Consider the following 17644-nt stretch of genomic DNA (forward strand, 5'->3'; position numbering starts at 1 on the left):
TGGCGTTCCCACCGTGGCTCTGCAGATAATGAATCTGACTAGCATCCCTGGATGCTAGTTCCATCCATGGCCTTGCTCATTGGGTTAAGGATCCTGTGCTGCCATGAGCTGTGGTGTAGGTCGCTTTGCTGTGGCTGTGGCATAGGCCAGCTGCTACAGCTCCTATTCACCCCTAGGCTGGCAACCTCTATGTGCCACCGGAGCAGCCGGTAAAAAAAAAAAAAAAAAAAAAAGACTAGTTCCTCTCTCCCTTTTCTCTTTGGCTGTCAGGAAGCTAAGAGTCAAGTTCCAAATTTAACAAAAGCGGGTAGCCAGCTACAGTTGTACAACTGTTTTTTCCTTTGTCAAGGTCTTCGCTCCCACTTCATAATTACATTTTCTCTAACCCTGACTTTTTATATCCATGAGGGCAAATTGTTTGGTTTGGACAACAGTGCCATTTCACAAGTGTAAAGAACATCTTAGAGAGTGGTTATGGTCAGAATCACCTGCCGACCCAAGCAATGCCTAGGTAACAGCTTCCCTCCCTCCCTCGGAGCGAATCTCCGCCCCTCCTCGCCCCTTGGCTCCGCCCCGTCTCCCCGTCCCGCCCCTTCCCAACCGTCCCTCCAGTCTCTCCGTCCCCTGCGTCAGCTCGGGCACCGCCTCTTCTCGCGGGAGCTGTGCCCTGGTGGGAGGGGAGGGGTGCCAGGGCCGTTCCTAGGATACGACGGGTAACAGAGAATTCGGCAAGTGTGGACTCTGCTGTCTAGGAGCCTGAGAAACCGCTTCCACCAAAAAACCCCTGCACTTATTAGTCAGGTAGGAGGACAGGTTCTGGCTGCCCTCTACTGGCGCGACCCCCCAGACCGACCTTGAGGCGGTGGCAAACGCCCTGGGTTCTGTGCAGGGCGCCGAAGCCGCCGGGGCTCTGGGCGTTGTTTTTCTTCTCTAGAATGTTCCAGCTGTCTCAAAAAAACTGCAAAGCATCTTTCTTGGTCACTTTTCTGGCTCCAAATCTCTTATTTGGGATTCGGAAGCAGAAGCACCAAGCTAGGATGTGTACCTCACCTCACACCCGAGTGCTTATCACGGTTAATAATATTGAAGCAAGACGTTTCTGTGACCCAGATCTGGCATTTGAAAATGTTTACCCACTCGTAGTGACCGTTTTCAGTCTTGAGAAAATAGCGCTCTCAGACGTTCCTCTCACGGGCTTCGCTGTGGATCTTAAAAAACTTAAAAACTCAAGAGGGCTATTTGATGGAAGGCAAAACTGGATCCCTGCCTTTCTACCTACACTAATATTCTGTATATATATGTATGTATATATATATATATATATCAACGAAATTATGTATTTTTAGGTCAAAGAGGCACGTTCTGCGTGCAATCATCGTAGTGTTTTTCCTTTTTAAACAACTTTTAAAGATTATAACATTTACACTTGAATAATACATTAAAAATGATTAAAAAAAAAAAAAAAGAATGGGAGTTCCCGTCGTGGCTCAGTGGTTAAGGAGTCTGACTAGGAACCATGAGGTTGCGGTTCGATCCCTAGCCTCGCTCAGTGGGTTAAGGTTCCGGCATTGCCGTGAGCTGTGGTGTAGTTTGCAGAGGGGCTCGGATCTGGCGTTCCTGTGGCTGTGGCTTAGCCTGGCAGCTACAGCTCCGATTGGACCCCTAGCCTGGGAACCTCCATATGCCACAGGAGCGACCGTAGAAAAGGCAAAAAGACAAAAAACAAACAAACAAACAACCCCCCCCCCCAAAAAAAACTGAAAATCTGCTTTCCACCCATGTCCTTCTGCCACCACCCCACCCTCCACTTCACCTTCCAGAGAAATTCTATGCATATACAATTATGTAGTTGTGCCGGTAACACTGTGCATACTGGTATGTTCTTTGGAGGAGGTTCTTGAAAGGACTTGACCCCTGGTTTACCCAGTACCCAGGTGGGCAGCTGAAGACTCTTTTCCCTTTCCTGTCCTTGGAATGTCCCTTCTCCCATTGTGCCTGAAACAGGGCATGTGTTATTGAGACCATATGAACTGTATATATGACTGAACCCAGTTAAAGTCTCAAAACTCTTAAGATTTTGGCAGGTGGATGTTGAGATTTACTGTCTTTAGGCTGCCCAAGACAACCCTTGCTACCTGCCACCTACAATTTGGAGGGGTCTGCTTCTTTCTTCAGTTATCCTTGCGCTCTGTGTTCCAGGCTCAATTTCCGCTCTACCCAGGGAATTCCAGAGGTTGCGAACCAAAAGCTTTGCTTTTTCACTTAATTAAACCATACATGATGTAGCTTTTAGAATTGGCTTCTTCATTTAGCATAGCTCATTGGAAATTCATCCATGTTGTGTGTGGCAGTGGCTTATTCCTTTTTACTGAGGGGGTGATATTCCATTTTGTGAATGCATGCATCATAGTACGGGTATCCATTCCTCAGCTAAGAAATATTTGTGTTATTTCTGGTCTTTTGGTGAGTAAGAACGAAGCTTTTATTAACTCGTGTGCAGATCTTGTGTGAATGTAGTTTTCTTGGATACAGATTGCTGGGTCATATGATAAATGTGTGTTTAGTTTTACCAGAAAACTGACAAACAAGTATCTCAAGTACTAAACCAATTTTCACTTCCAACATCAAGGTACAAGAGCTCCACTTGTATTCATAGTCATTGGCTCTTGATATTGCTGGGCTAAATTTTTTTTAAACTGTTTTAATAGATGTTTAGAGAAATCTCATCTGAAGTTTTATTTCTCTAATGACCAATGGTATTGAGTATCTTTTCATACTCAGGGACAAGACTAGAGTGAGGTAATGAGGCAACTAGGTCCAACATTTTAGGAGGCATTTATTCTCAGGCATTAGTGTGTGTATAGAGCAGTGCAGGTGCCACACTTGCCTCAATATAGTCCTGGCCCAGCTTATTTTCTTCCTATGTATAATCTTTGGTGACTGATCTGTTTAAATCTCTTACTCATTTTTTTCCCCTTACTGTTATTTTTTTCAATTGTGTTTGGAGAGTTCTCTTTATATAATCTGGGTACAAGTCCTTTATCAGATATGAGTTTTGCAAAAAATTACCTCCCAGGCTATGGTTTGTCTTTTGATTTTTCTAGGTGTGTATTTTGGAAAGCAGAAATTCTTGATTTTGTTACCGTTGCTGTTTTAGAAGATGCCGTCTTGGCCATTTTGGGGGGAGGGTGACCCAACCAGATAGAAACAAAAGCATTACCCCAGATTCTCCAGAAAGGGCGGATAAGTATGATGCTACGTGTTCTAGCTTCTTTGTGTTACTTTCTTTCCTATCAGGCCACTAAATTTTATTGTGGGAGAAAATTATAACCAAAAGGAATTTTTTTTTTCCTGGTGATTGAGAGCCTAAAGAGGTTTCTTGAACTTTTAAAAAATTGAGATCTTGTTTAGTTTTGTCTCATTGCACTTTTTTTTTCTTTATTGTTCTGGATTTAAAAACTTCATTCAATTCTTTTATTGGTTGCTGTTGAAATTTAACCACATTTATTTATTTATTTTTTAGAGCTGCACCCATGGCATATGGGAGTTCCCAGGCTAGGGGTCGAATCAGAGCTGCAGCTGCCAGCCTACGCCACAGCCACAGCAGTGTGAGATCTGATCGGAATCTGACCTATACTACAGTTCAAGGCAATGCCAGATGCTTAACCCATTGAGTGCGTCCAGGGATGGAACCTGCATCCTCATGGATACTAGTTGGGTTTCTAACCCACTAAGCCATAACAGGAACTCCCTCTTTCATATTTTTCATGTGCTTATTTCTTTACAACATTCTATATAAAATTTTTTTGTCTCCCAGTTTACTAATTCTCTCTTCAGCTCTAATGCTGTACAAGTGTATACTCTTTTTTTTTCTTGAAATTTGTCATCTAGTAGCCAGAGAACTTCACTGACTAAAGTTAATTTTTCTTCCTACATAAGGATCTATGCTTAAAGTAGAAGTTCCAAGCACAGCTTTTCCATCTCACTGTGTTTCAAGTTTTAATCTTCCCTGTGCGGTTGCCACAGAAATCAGCCTCAAAGCCACTTCCCCTATCCTATATTCCTGGCTGCCAATTTCCATAAGTAAGTTCCCAGCTATACTGGCTCTTCAACACTCTGACCCAGCTCCTGCCTCTGAAGCCTGGCTCTGTGCTGCTCTGGCCCACCCTGGCCCATGCTCCAAGATGCTCTCATACCATCTCCCAAGCCAAAGCTCTTGATTGCTGTAGCTCAGGCAACCAAGCTTGCTGTCTGCTCCAAGATCAGTCTACATTTGTTGATATGTTTGTTTTGGGAGGCAGAGGTCATTGGACATCTCTGCTACAATTTGTGAGAGCAAAGCTCCTATGAAGAGTGCTGTTCATTTTTTTTTCATTTTTTAAAAGTTTTATTGATTTACAATGTTGTGACAATTTCTACTGTACAACAGAGTGACTCAGCCATACATGTACACACATCCATTCTCTTTCAGATTCTTTTTCCACATAGATTATCACAGAATATTGGGTAGAGTTGTCTGTGCTATACAGAAGGTCCACATCGGCAAATCATTCCATATACCTCAGTGTGCATCTACTAATCCCAAATGCACAGTCCATCCTTCCCCTACCCTGTCCCATTTGGTAACCAGAAATTTTTTGAAGTTTCTATTCTGCAAATAAGTTCATTTGTATCCTTTTTTTTATATTCCACATATAAGTGATATCATATGATGTTTGTCTTCACTATCTGACTAACTTCATTTAGTATGATACTTTAAATGAGTGGAAAGATATGCCATGTTCTTGGATTGGAAGAATCAATATTGTCAAAATGACTATAATATCCAAGGCAGCCTACAGATTCACGATCCCTATCAAATTACCGATGGTATTTTTCACAGAATTAGAACAAAAAAATTTTAAATTTGTATGGATACACAAAAGACCCCAAGTAGCCAAAGCAATCTTGAAAAAGAGAAATGGAGCTGGAGAAATCAGTCTCCTTGAGTTCAGACTATTCTGCAAAGCTACAGTCATCAAAACAGCATGGTATTGGCACAAAAATAGACATGCAGATCCATAGAACAGGATATAAAGCCTAGAAATAAACCCATGCACATATCGTCAATTGATCTATGACAAAGGAAGCAAGAATATACAATAAGTGGTGCTGGGAAAACTGGACAGCCACATGTAAAAGAATGAAGTTAGAACACTCTCTAACTCCATATGCAAAAATAATCTCACAATGGATTAAAGACCTAAATGTTAGACCAGATACTATAAAACTCATAGAGAAAACATAGGCAGGACACTCTTTGATATAAATCACATCAATATATTTCTGATCCATCTCCCAGAGTAATGAAAATTGAAAACAAAAATAAATAAATGGGACATAATTGAATTTAAAAGCTTTTGCACAGCAAAGGAAGTCATTAACAAAAGGAAAGGCAACACACATGATGGGGAAAAAAATATTTGCAAACAAAGTGACCAGCAAGGGATTAATCTCCAAAATATACAAATATCTCATACAGCTTTATATCAAAAAACAAGCGACCCAATTAAAAAATGGTCGGAAAATCTGAACAGACATCTCTCCGAAGAATACAGACAGATGGCCAAATAACACATGAAAAGATGCTCAACATCACTAATTTTTAGAGAAATGCAAATTCAAACTGCAATGAGGTGTCACTTCACACCAGTCAGAATGGCCATCATCAAAAAGTCTACAAACAATAAATGCTGGAGAGGATGTGGAGAAAAGGGAACCCTCTTACATTGTTGGTGGTAATGTAGGCTAGTGCAGTCACTAGGGAGAACAGTATGGAGGTTCTTTAAAAAACTAAAAATAGAACTACCATACGATCCATCAATCCCACTCCCAGGCATGTATCAGGAGAAAAACATAATTTGAAAAGATACATGCACCCTGGTGTTCATTGCAACACTCTTTACAATAGCCAAGTCATGGAATCAACCAAAATGTCCATCAACAGAGGACTGGATAAAGAAGTTGTGATACGCATATATAATGGAATATTACTCAGCTATGAAAAGCCTAATAATGCCATTTGCAGCAACATGGATGAACCTGGAATGAACATACTAAGTGAAGTATGTCAGACAGTGAAAGATAAATATCATATGAGATCACTAATATGTGGAATATAAAAGAAATGATACAGTAGAACTTATAAAACAGAAACAGACAGATTTTGAAACCAAACTTACGTTTATCAAAGGGAAAATATGGAGTGGGAAAGAATATGATTAGGGGGTTGGGATGATTACATACACACTGCTGTATATATGAATATGAGGACCTACTGTATAGCATGGGGAAATTTACTGTACTGTGTTGTAACTTATATGGGAAAGAATCTGAAAAGGAATGGGTATATTTATATGTTTAACTGATCTACTTTGCTATATACCTGAAATTAAAACAACTTTGTAAGTCAACTATATTCCAATGATTTTTTTTAAAGAAAAAAGACCTGTATACTTTCCAAGATATAGTCACCGTGGAGATGACAGGTTCCTTGGAGCTTCTTAACAATTGTAATGCCAAAAGTATAAACCCTGTTAGTTTTGTATTTAGAAAAAAAAGTTATTAAAAAAGTCCTTTTGCAAGGTATTGTTCATTGAATAAGAAATGACAATATGTTTTAAATTATTTTTAATATATTTTTCACAGGCAATTTATCTCAAATTTATTGCATTTTGATGCACATTTTTACTTTATGTGGTATTTTTATTAAAATTCACCAATGATTTTTTTACCTAATGCCATTGCTAAGATAATATTTAAAAAATAATGAGCCACGGAGTTTCCCTTGGTGGCGCAGTGGTTAACGAATCCGACTAAGAACCATGAGGTTGCGGGTTTGATCCCTGGCCTTGCTCAGTGGGTTAAGGATCTGGCATTGCTGTGAGCTGTGGTGTAGGTTGTAGACGAGGCTTGGATCCTGCGTTGCTGTGGCTCTGGCGTAGGCCGGTGGCTACAGCTCCAATTAGACCCCTAGCCTGGGAACCTCCATATGCTGCGGGAGCAGCCCAAGAAATGGCAAAAAGACAAAAAAAAAAAAGAAAAAAGAAATAATGAGCCATATTGTAGTATGTATATTATGAACTATGAACATTACTGTGTAACAGCAAGAATTTGATATTTGGTGTAAAAATTTTATGTGTAGTAGGTGTATTTTTTTTTTCTTTCACTTCAGGAAAATGTCTGATCAGGAGAAAAAATCTGATGCTCAGAACGTTGTTGATTCATCAGAAGAAATAAAGGATACTTTGGGGACTATCAGTATTCCAGTTTCCTCAGAAGAACTTCCAGACTCAGATCAAACTGAAGACAATGAATATGAACTAGAACTATCTGGTTGGGACCATGAAAGACCTGTTGAGGATTCGAGTGACCAGAGCCTTTCAAGTCTGGAACTAAACGATATCAAGCAGCTCATGGAAGACGTTATGTCAACTGAACAAGTGTCACATTCTCCCAGAGACAGTGGAGATTCTCTAACTAAATCTGATAATGAAGAGCAGTCAGCCAAAAAATATTCAAAAGATTCCCTGAGATTTCTGGAAAAAGTGAAGGCTGTGAAGGAATCTCTGAGAACATCAACAAAAGACTCTTCAGCAACAGGTACCACCCAGGGAATCGAGGCTATTTTTTTCCCCTCATTTTGAAGAATGGTTGCTTTTTGTTTGTTTTTCCTTGCATATTTGTTTTATATTTGATATTAGTTTCCTTATCCCTCATCTGCCAAACTTCTGTGACTATGCCACTTGAATTTCTTAATTATTTGTGAAGTCTGTCTTTTCTCTTTCTTTCTTTCTTTCTTTCTTTCTTTCTTTCTTTCTTTCTTTCTTTCTTTCTTTCTTTCTTTCTTTCTTTCCTTCTCTCTCTCTCTCTCTCTCTCTGTTTCTTTCAAATTTAAAGTCTGTAGATATAAAAGTAAAAAGTTTGCTCCATGATAATTAGTTTTTAAGTACTATATATTTTCTTCCTATAATTGACAAACAGATAATCATTTTATAACAGTTTTTCTATATTTTTAACATGTGAGTGTCTTGATTTTTTTTTAGAGTTGAGAGTGAGCCACATTATGTCCATTTTTTCCTGAAAAGTAAATTTGTGCAGTTATTCCAGATATTTGTAATAAACAATGATTTTCTGTTTTGCATTTTTCCAGCTATAGACATCAATCAGTTATGGGAAGAAGAATGAATTTATTATTAGGTAACCTTTTGTAATTGTAAGGTCAAAGAAAATTTTCTTTGAAAATTTCCCTATTTGTTTTTCTTCATGAATAAGAACTGATTTCCTGATGCCTGGTATCAATATATAATCAAAGCATGGACGTCTCCAAGTTCAAGTTTCAGGGTCTCCCTTTGTAATAGTACACAAAAAAGCTTGATTCCCTGAGAAATTTCCCATGTTTATAGCTATATAACATATTCCAGGAGTTCCCGTCGTGGCGCAGTGGTTAACGAATCCGACTAGGAACCATGAGGTTGCGGGTTCGGTCCCTGCCCTTGCTCAGTGGGTTAACGATCCGGCGTTGCCGTGAGCTGTGGTGTAGGTTGCAGACGCGGCTTGGATCCCGCGTTGCTGTGGCTCTGGCGTAGGCCGGTGGCTGCAGCTCCGATTGGACCCCTAGCCTGGGAACCTCCATAGGCCGTGGGAGTGGCCCAAGAAATAGCAACAACAACAACAACAAAAAAAGACAAAAAAAAACCATATTCCAGGTAGTGGGAGTCTTTAAAATTTTTAAATGATTTTAGAAGAATCCTTAAAAGAAGCTTTCATTTCCTATTTCTCATTGTATTTTGGGCGAAGAGGTAATCTTGAATGTGCACTGATGCTCATAGCAGGCAACGGAAGAGAGGTCTGAACTTTGAGCTGGAGTTGGGGGAGCAGACGTGGACCACTGATGCTAATTCTTGAGACTATGGATTGATTTTCAAAGCAAAACGTTGCAACTGTATGTTTGCCACTCTTCTGTCTAGAAAATGAAAACTAATTATCATAGAGGTGTAGTGTGAGAACATGGCAGAAATAACTTGCAAATTATCCCATAATTCTGTCTCTGCTTGTGGACTCTAGGTTGTTGACCCAACATTTAACTGTAACTCTTTTCTCTTTTTATGTGCAGTAAAAGTTGTACTTCTTCCTGTGGGCCAGGAAATTATAATGCCCTTTAAAATCGACATTGTTTTAAAAGAACTCAAGGAGCATTTTTCATCCCTGTTAGGTATCCCACCTTATAGCCTACAGATAAGACGGGCAGGTAAGCCTGGAGGCGAATAAAACTTATCAAGACTTCTCTAGTTTTAACATGCAAATAATCAAGATCTTCAATTTGCTAAATATCTTGGTATTTATTATTTGAACATTATATTGTAGTTATACATCCATTCTTTCAACATATTATTATTGAGGACATACTTTGCTCCACGTGCTTTGCAAAAAACCAAAGATATAAAGAAACATGAAATAAAATCCCTGTTCTCAAGTTGTTTACAGACTGGGAAGGAAGAAGATGCATGTAATAGTTACCACACAATGTGTAAATGTTTTAATGGAGATATGCTTAAAAACTGTGGGAACAGGGAGGAAAGAAAGTGCGAGAGTCTAGAAAACCTCATCTAATAAAAATGATAATACTTGTGCTAACTCCTAAAGAGGTGAGAAAACCTGGGACTTTGGGGAAGTGGTAAGAACTGGAAATAAGTTATATATGATGAGGAGGAAACAAGGTTAAAAAAATAGACGATGAATAAGCATGTATAGAAAAAGACCTCAAAAAGAAAAGAAAGAAAATGGTTTATCAGTCTTCTATTCATTAAGGTCAGTTCACATTCTGATGAGGTTCCAGGTTCTTTATATTTGTAGGCAATATTGAGCAGCCCATCTTATATTAGCCTTGTGTCATGAGAGGATGTAGTCTTCATAACTATGATAGAATTAAGCAGACTTGTGTAGCTAAATAAATGTGTCTCTAGAATATGCCTGCATATCTATAGATCATAATTTATTTTAAAAGGTTTTTTTTTCTTATTTTTAAATGTTTATGGTTGCATGGTTATTATATATTTGTATTTATGATGAGATGAGAGTTGTATCTTTACTTAGATTCTCAGGAGGACCACCTTAACTTTTTCTCTTTTTTGGGGGGCTTTTTTTTCCCCTACGGCCACACCCGTGTCATATGGAAGTTTCCAGGGTAGGAGTAGAATTGGAACTATAGCTGCCAGCCTTTGCCACAGCCACTGCAACGTAGGATCCAAGCTATGTCTATGACCTACACCACAGCTCACTGAGTGAAGCCAGAGATCAAACCCACATCCTCATGGGTCCTAGCTGGGTTCGTTATTACCGAGCCACGACGGGAACTCCCCTTAATTTTTTTCTACTGTGGAGTTTTCTGTATTAACATTATAGCAAGAGGTGAACATCATCAATACTCTATTTGGTAATTAAACAATATGCATTCACATAAGCACTTTTGGTATTTTCCATCCCATAAAGTGAACACATATAATCATTTCTTTATCATAACACTTCTAATAATTTCATCTTGTTTTTAGGAATGATTCTTAAAAATCAGGAGACATTACTGCAACATGGAGTTAAGCCCCAGGATGTTGTACAAGTGGAAATCTTCTCTTTACATCCAGATCTATATCCAATCAGAAGAATAGCTAGATTAAGTGATGTCTCTCAAATCATAACTGTCAGAGTACAAACTGGTTAGTTATTTGTTATCTTTTAGATAAAGTATTTTACAGTCCTTCTGTGGTTGAACTTTCATGGAATCTTGGCTGTATATCCTCAGGCATTGATGAGTATCAGGAAGTGGCGGTTGAGATGATAAGATCTGAATTTCACAAACCATTTCTTGGTGGATTTAGACATAAAATAACAGGAATAGAATATCACAATGCTGGAACACAAACTGTACCTAAAAAGAGTCCTGAAAAACTGAATGTATTTTGTAGGGATACCCAGGTAACATTTTTATTTTTCCATATAATCAACACATGTTGCAATGTGTATCTCTCTAAAATTAAAAGCTAAATAATTATATGGCATTTAAAATAAAAGATAATCTGTAGATCCATCAATATTGTTGCAAATGGTATTAATTCATTTTTTATGGCTGAGTAATATTCCATTGCATATATGTACCATATCTTCTTTATTCATTCCTCTGTTGATGGACATTTAAGTTGCCTCCATGTGTTGGCTACTGTAAATAGTGCTGCAGTGAACATTGGGATGCATGTATCTTTTATCATACTGAGTAAAGTCAGATAGAGAAAGGCAAATATCACATATCACTTATATGTGAAATCTAATTTAACAATGAACTTACTTACAAAATAGAAACAGACTCACAGACATTGAAAAATTCGTGGTATCAAAGGTGAAATGTCAGGAGATGGGATAAATTAGGAGTTTGGGATTAACATATATACACTACTGTATATAAAAGAGATAACTGTCAAAGACCTATTGTATAGCATAGGGAACTCTAAATATTTTTTAATAACCCATATGGGAAAAGAATCCAAAAAAGAATATAACTGATTCACTGTGCTGTATACTTCAAACTAATGCAACATTGTAAATCAACTATACCCCAATACAATTTAATTAAAAAAGTAAAAGAATATTAACCTAAATGTATAGGACAATGTGTTCTTTACTAACTTTATGTGTATACAGTGGATATTTATTTTTTATGCTTTTATTTTTAGACAGTTTTTCAGAGAAGGAAGCTCCAACAAACTACAAATACAACATCCACACAGATGACTAAAATTGGTGTATATATATCAAATGTGACTGATAAACTGGTAACACCAGGAAAATATCTTTCAGCAGCAGAATATCATGCTCGAAGATTAGAGGCGGTAAGATCACTTTTATTATAGGTGAATACTAAAAATTAAATCTGAGAGCCAATTTTTCTGTGTGTGTCTGTGTGTTTCCCTAAGCACACTTGCCTGTGAAAGAACTCATGTGGGTGTTGTAAAGAAAAAATTATTGTTGGCACTTGTTAAAGATGGTAAGGCATAGTTTATTCAAAAGGAGATACTGCAATGGAGTTTTGTAGTAGGAAAGAGAGATTGTGCTCAACTTTGAATGCAACAAGGAAAAGGGAGAAATTATAGCCAAGGAGCAGGGTAGGGGTCAGTGGATGGAAAATTGCTAATTGAAGACTTCAAGGGTAAGGGGAGATTCTGGCTAAACCAACCTAAGAGGATTTTTTTCTGAAGTCAGGCCAGAGTGATTAGTCATCTTCTGAAGGATGGAAGAAGACCCTGATGAAATATTGAGGGCAAGATATCAAGGTTGGGGATTCTGGTTAAACTGATTTAACAGGACTCTTGCTAAAATTGGATGATGCGGAGATGAATATGGAAGCCCAAAAGTCAAGACCTAGTTGGAAAAGAGCTCAAAGGGACTTGATTAGAATTAGGTCAAGGAGAGAGTCATGAGCAATGTTTTATTAGTAGTAAAAGCATTGTTGTCTCCAGTCTTCTCCCCCCCCACCCCCCCAGTGTAAGGAACCATTATCCCAAGGACTCCTCATCCTTCCCTTTCCCTTAGGGAATCATAGGGGCTTTGGGTATTGCCCTTGGCTATTGTTAGCTTTGTCCCCTTTGTCCCTTGGTTTCAATCACTCTGTCCTTTGGCCTTAATCCTTGTCACAGTAGAATTATCTATGAAGCTTTCCAGAATAACTGAAACCAAAAGATATTAAAATCTATTTTCTCTGATATTAATAAAGCCACTCCATCACTTGTATGTTTTGGTTTGTATGGTCTGTGGTTTTTTTTTTTTTTTTTTATCCTTTTACCTATTTGAGTCTTTGAACCTAGAGTCTATTTTTTTAGACAGTGTAATTGGATCTTGACTTTTTATCCAGTCTGACAATCTCTGCCTTTTGATTGGAGTATTTAATACATTTATATTTCATATAATATTTATTATTGTTTGTCTTTTTAGGGCCACACCCATGGCATATGGAAGTTTCTAGGCTAGGGGTCGAATCAGAGCTGCAGCTGCCAGCCTACACCACAGCCACAGCAACTCAGGATCCAAGCCATGTCTGCAACCTACATCATAGCTCATGGCAACACCAGATCCTTAACCAACTGAGCAAGGTCAGGGATTGAACCCACATCCTCATGGATAATAGTTGGGTTCAATATTGCTGAGCCATGATGGGAACTCCCTATTTCAGGTAATTATTGATGAAGTTAGTGTTTATCAGTCATTTTGCTATTTGTTTTCTATGTTGTGTCTCTCTGGTTTCCCTATTCTTCCTTTAGTACCTTGTTTTATGTTAAATAGATACTTTTTAGTAATATTTAAATTATTTTTTAAAAATTTAAAACCTTTATTTTCTATATGATGTATACTTTTAAAAAAAGTGTACAAATCAGTGATTTTTTTAAACTTTATAAACATATTATGCAACCATTACCACAGTCAATTTTAGGCCATTCTCATCATCCCAGAAAGAATCCCACTTCCACACCCTATTTCTCTCCAGTCCTCTCTGCTTTAGGCGGCCATTAATCTACTTTCTGCCTCTTTTTTGGGGGTGGGGGTCGCACCTACAGCATACAGTACTTCCTGGGCCAGGGATTGAACCTGTGCCACAGCAGTGAAAATGTCCGATCCTGAATTGCTAGGCCACCAGGGAGCTCCTACTTTCTGTCTCTTTTGATTTGCCTGTTGTGACTATCTCATATACATGTAATCATACAATATACAGTATTTTGTGACAGATTTCTTTTACTTAGCGTAACGTTTTCAAGGCTCACCTACATTGTAACGTGTATCAATACTTCATTTCTCTCTGTTGCAAAACAATATTCCATTGTATATACCCAATTGTATAGACCTACTGTAGGTATGTCAATATATATGCACCACATTTTGTTTGTCATTTATCAACATTTATCATCATTTATTTGATGGATGTTAGGTTTGTTTCCACTTACTGGCTGTTAGGATTAAAGATGCCGTAAAACATTCATGTACAATTTTTTTGTGGACATGTATTTTTCATTTCTCTTGGGTTGTGCCTAGGAATGTAAATGCTAGATCATGTGGTTATTTTATTTTATTTTTTTTTGTCTTTTTGTCTTTTTGCCATTTCTTGGGCCGCTCCCACGGCATATGGAGGTTCCCAGGCTAGGGGTTGAATCGGAGTTGTAGCCACCGGCCTACTCCAGAGCCACAGCAACTCGGGATCCGAGCCGTGTCTGCAACCTACACCACAGCTCACGGCAACGCCGGATCATTAACCCACTGAGCAAGGGCAGGAACCGAACCCGCAACCTCATGGTTCCTAGTCGGATTCGTTAACCACTGCGCCACGATGGGAACTCCCCATATGGTTATTTTGTTTAACCTTTTTGAAGAAATGCCTGATTGTTTTCCAAAGCAGCTGCACCATTTTATGTCCCACCAGCGGTTATGAGGATTCTGATTTCTCCATATCCTTATCAACACTTGCTATTGTTTGTCTTTTTGATTATACAGCCATCCCAGTGAGTGTAAAGTGGTATCTCATTGTGGTTTAGATTTACATACCCAGATGGCCAATGATACCGAATATTTTTCATGTGCTTATTAACAACTTGGGTATATTCTTAGGAGAAATTAACTTCAAATACTTTGTCCATTTTTAATGAGGTTTTCTTTTTTATTATTGCTTTAGTATTTAAAATGTTTTTTCTTAATCATTTCCTAAAGGCTTGCTCCAAGTGTAATTTAGGGATTAGAATATACAACTCAATTTATGGCAACATACTTCTCATTAATAGTAAGTGAAATTCAATAAAATATTGAAATCTTGCTCCAATAGAACTCCAATTTTATCCCCTCTTTGCACTATCATTATCACACAAATGTGTATGTTCTTTGTATATTCTAAGCCCTGAAGTTCCTTTTATAATTATTATTTTTATGCAATTGCATTTTAAATAAGAATAGAGAAGAGGAAAATATATATTTATACAAGATTTTACATTTACATACATAATTACCTTTTCTAGTACTGTTTATTTCTTTATGTAAATTAAAAGTGACGTCTAATGTCATTTTATTTCAATTTGAAGAATTCCCTTTAGTATTTGTGCATGATTGTTTGCTTGATGGTGTCCCCAAGGTCTCTGTCTCTACTCTGTTACTTTTTTTCCCCCTCTTCTGTGGAGTGGATAGTTTCTAATGACCTATAATGGAGTTCATTATTCTTTCTTTTGCCAGTTCAGATCTACTGTTGAGCCTGTTTTTTGTGTTTTCATTTCAGTTATTGTACTATTAACTCCCCACATTTCCATTTGGTTCTTTTTTAAAAAAATCTCTTTATTGATATTCTCTCCCCATACATTTTAACAAAAATCGATTCAGTATCTAACCCTGAACATACTCAATGTGATATTTTCCTTCTATTTTTTCAAATGGCATTAATCATTAAAAAAATTGCAGGAAATTCTTCAGTTAGCTTTTATGTTTTCTTACTTTCCACTGGGAATTTATCATACATGGAACTTTAAAGAAGTTTCTTGTACACCTACAACTATATCATAAGCATTTCTCTACCTTTTATTATTTATTATAAACAATTTAATAGTACTATATTGTTCCACAATATAAATACCATAGTTTAATTACTCTCTTTTGTAGGACATAGAGACATGTTTTCATCAAAATCTTCATGCTGTATAAATTATAATGTCCATTTAAGAAATACTTAGAGAAGATGTTAAAAGTTGAATTACTAGGGCAAAAATGATGACATTTTTAAAGTCTTGAGATATTACCAAAGTGTTTTTCAGAAGTATTGTACCAAATTATACATCCATAAACCATTTATGAGCCCATTCCACATTGACTTTACCCAGAGTACATATTATTTTTCAATTTTTTTTCCTTTTAGATATCACATACATTATCACTCACACTTAGTTTATGATGTCCTTCATTATAATCAGACTTATTTGGTTTTGCATTTTATATATTGGTATATATTGGTGGTATTATTCCACACATAAATATAACTTTCTTTCATAGTTTTTGTGTATATGATTTCATCTGGATTTTTAAAAATGACATGAAGAAGAGTTATAATTTTATTTTTTTCCAAAAGTAATGCCAATTACTCAGTACCATGAACTTTTAAATTTGTTCTCTCTATAATAATTTAATGTATACTTAATAATTTAATGTATACTAAAGGGTCTTGTTCCTTTGGTGACAGAAACACATCTGTTTCTGATTTCTTCATTCTCTCATTAATATATATGTCTTTTTATTCTTTGTCAGTAATGTATTTTTTTTTTTTTTTGCTATTTCTTGGGCCGCTCCCGCAGCATATGGAGGTTCCCAGGCTAGGGGTCTAATCGGAGCCGTAGCCACCAGCCGACACCACAGCCACAGCAACGCAGGATCTGAGCCGCGTCTGTGACCTACACCACAGCTCATGGCAATGCCAGATCGTTAACCCACTGAGCAAGGCCAGGGATCAAACCTCCAACCTCATGGTTCCTAGTCAGATTCGTTAACCACTGCGCCACGACGGGAACTCCAGTAATGTATTATTTTAATAACTACTGGTTTATAACATATTTTGAGACCTAGTACAGAAGGTATTGTACCTCATGGTTCTTATGTTTCAAAATTGTCTTGACTTTTTTTCTTTTTTTGAATTTTAGGGCCACATCTGTGGCATATGGAAGTTTCCAGGGTAGGGGTTAAATCAGAGCTGCAGCTGCTGGCCTACACTGCAGCCATGGCAATGCCAGATCTGAGCTGCATCTGCAACCTAGTGTGCGGCTTGCAGCAACACCGGATCCTTAACCCAATGAGCGAGGCCAGGGATAGAACCCGCACCCTCGTGGGTATTTGTCGGGTTCTTAATCTGCTGAGCCATAATGGGATCTCCTGTTTTGACTATTAGTGCAAAGTTTTTTTCCATAAGAATTTTAGAGTCTGTTTGCAATTTTTATGAAAATTGGAGAACTTTATCAGAAGTACATTGATCAGTTGGGGAAAAATGGATACCTTTACCCTATTAAACATTGGGGATTTCAGTTAAACATGACATAGGAAGCATACATATTTTATCTCTGCTACCTCCTAGCATTGTTATAAGTAAAAAGAATTGAAAGCAGTGATTTTGTTTTTTTTGCATGATAAGCAGCTAGACTGCTGGTCTAGCCCAGTTAGCCCAGAACCTTGAGCGATGAGCCTGTGGTCTGAGTTGGTTGGCTCATTGCACCGAAGGAGACTGCACACCAGGGGCACCACGGGGCTGGTTTTGTAGCTGACTTGTCAGTGCAGTTATTTACTTGACCTGCAGTATTCCAACCTGAAGAATTTCTACTTTTTGAGTCCAAACTAATTTTCACCTAAGGAAAAGATGGAGTTCTTATAGACTCTGGGGGAAGAGTGAGGTTTCGGTGAAATTTAAGTGATGCAGCATTTTGATTGTCTCCGTATAAAACAAGTCTGTGTGTAGATGGGTCAGCGTCAGGTCTGGACTGAGATGCGGATCAGGGTTCTGGTCCTTTGGTGACAGAAGTAGGAGAGAGTTGTGGAATGTTGTTTCCTCTCTGAA

At 37.8% G+C, this 17644-nt stretch overlaps 1 protein-coding gene across 1 annotated transcript in view; it reads left to right on the forward strand.

Moving 5' to 3' along the window:
• The first annotated feature begins 666 nt into the window (after positions 1-666).
• Positions 667-17644, forward strand: part of IQUB (IQ motif and ubiquitin domain containing) — a 57199-nt gene continuing 40221 nt past the window's right edge. Inside the window, exons 1-6 of the mRNA XM_047763770.1 lie at positions 667-801; positions 7214-7641; positions 9155-9289; positions 10590-10751; positions 10838-11010; positions 11763-11918. Coding sequence (XP_047619726.1) covers positions 7218-7641; positions 9155-9289; positions 10590-10751; positions 10838-11010; positions 11763-11918 — 1050 coding nt within the window. The 5' untranslated portion in view covers positions 667-801; positions 7214-7217. The remainder of the gene's footprint in view (positions 802-7213; positions 7642-9154; positions 9290-10589; positions 10752-10837; positions 11011-11762; positions 11919-17644) is intronic.

Source organism: Phacochoerus africanus, chromosome 16, assembly GCF_016906955.1.
Source record: "Phacochoerus africanus isolate WHEZ1 chromosome 16, ROS_Pafr_v1, whole genome shotgun sequence".
Classification (NCBI taxonomy): domain Eukaryota; kingdom Metazoa; phylum Chordata; class Mammalia; order Artiodactyla; family Suidae; genus Phacochoerus; species Phacochoerus africanus.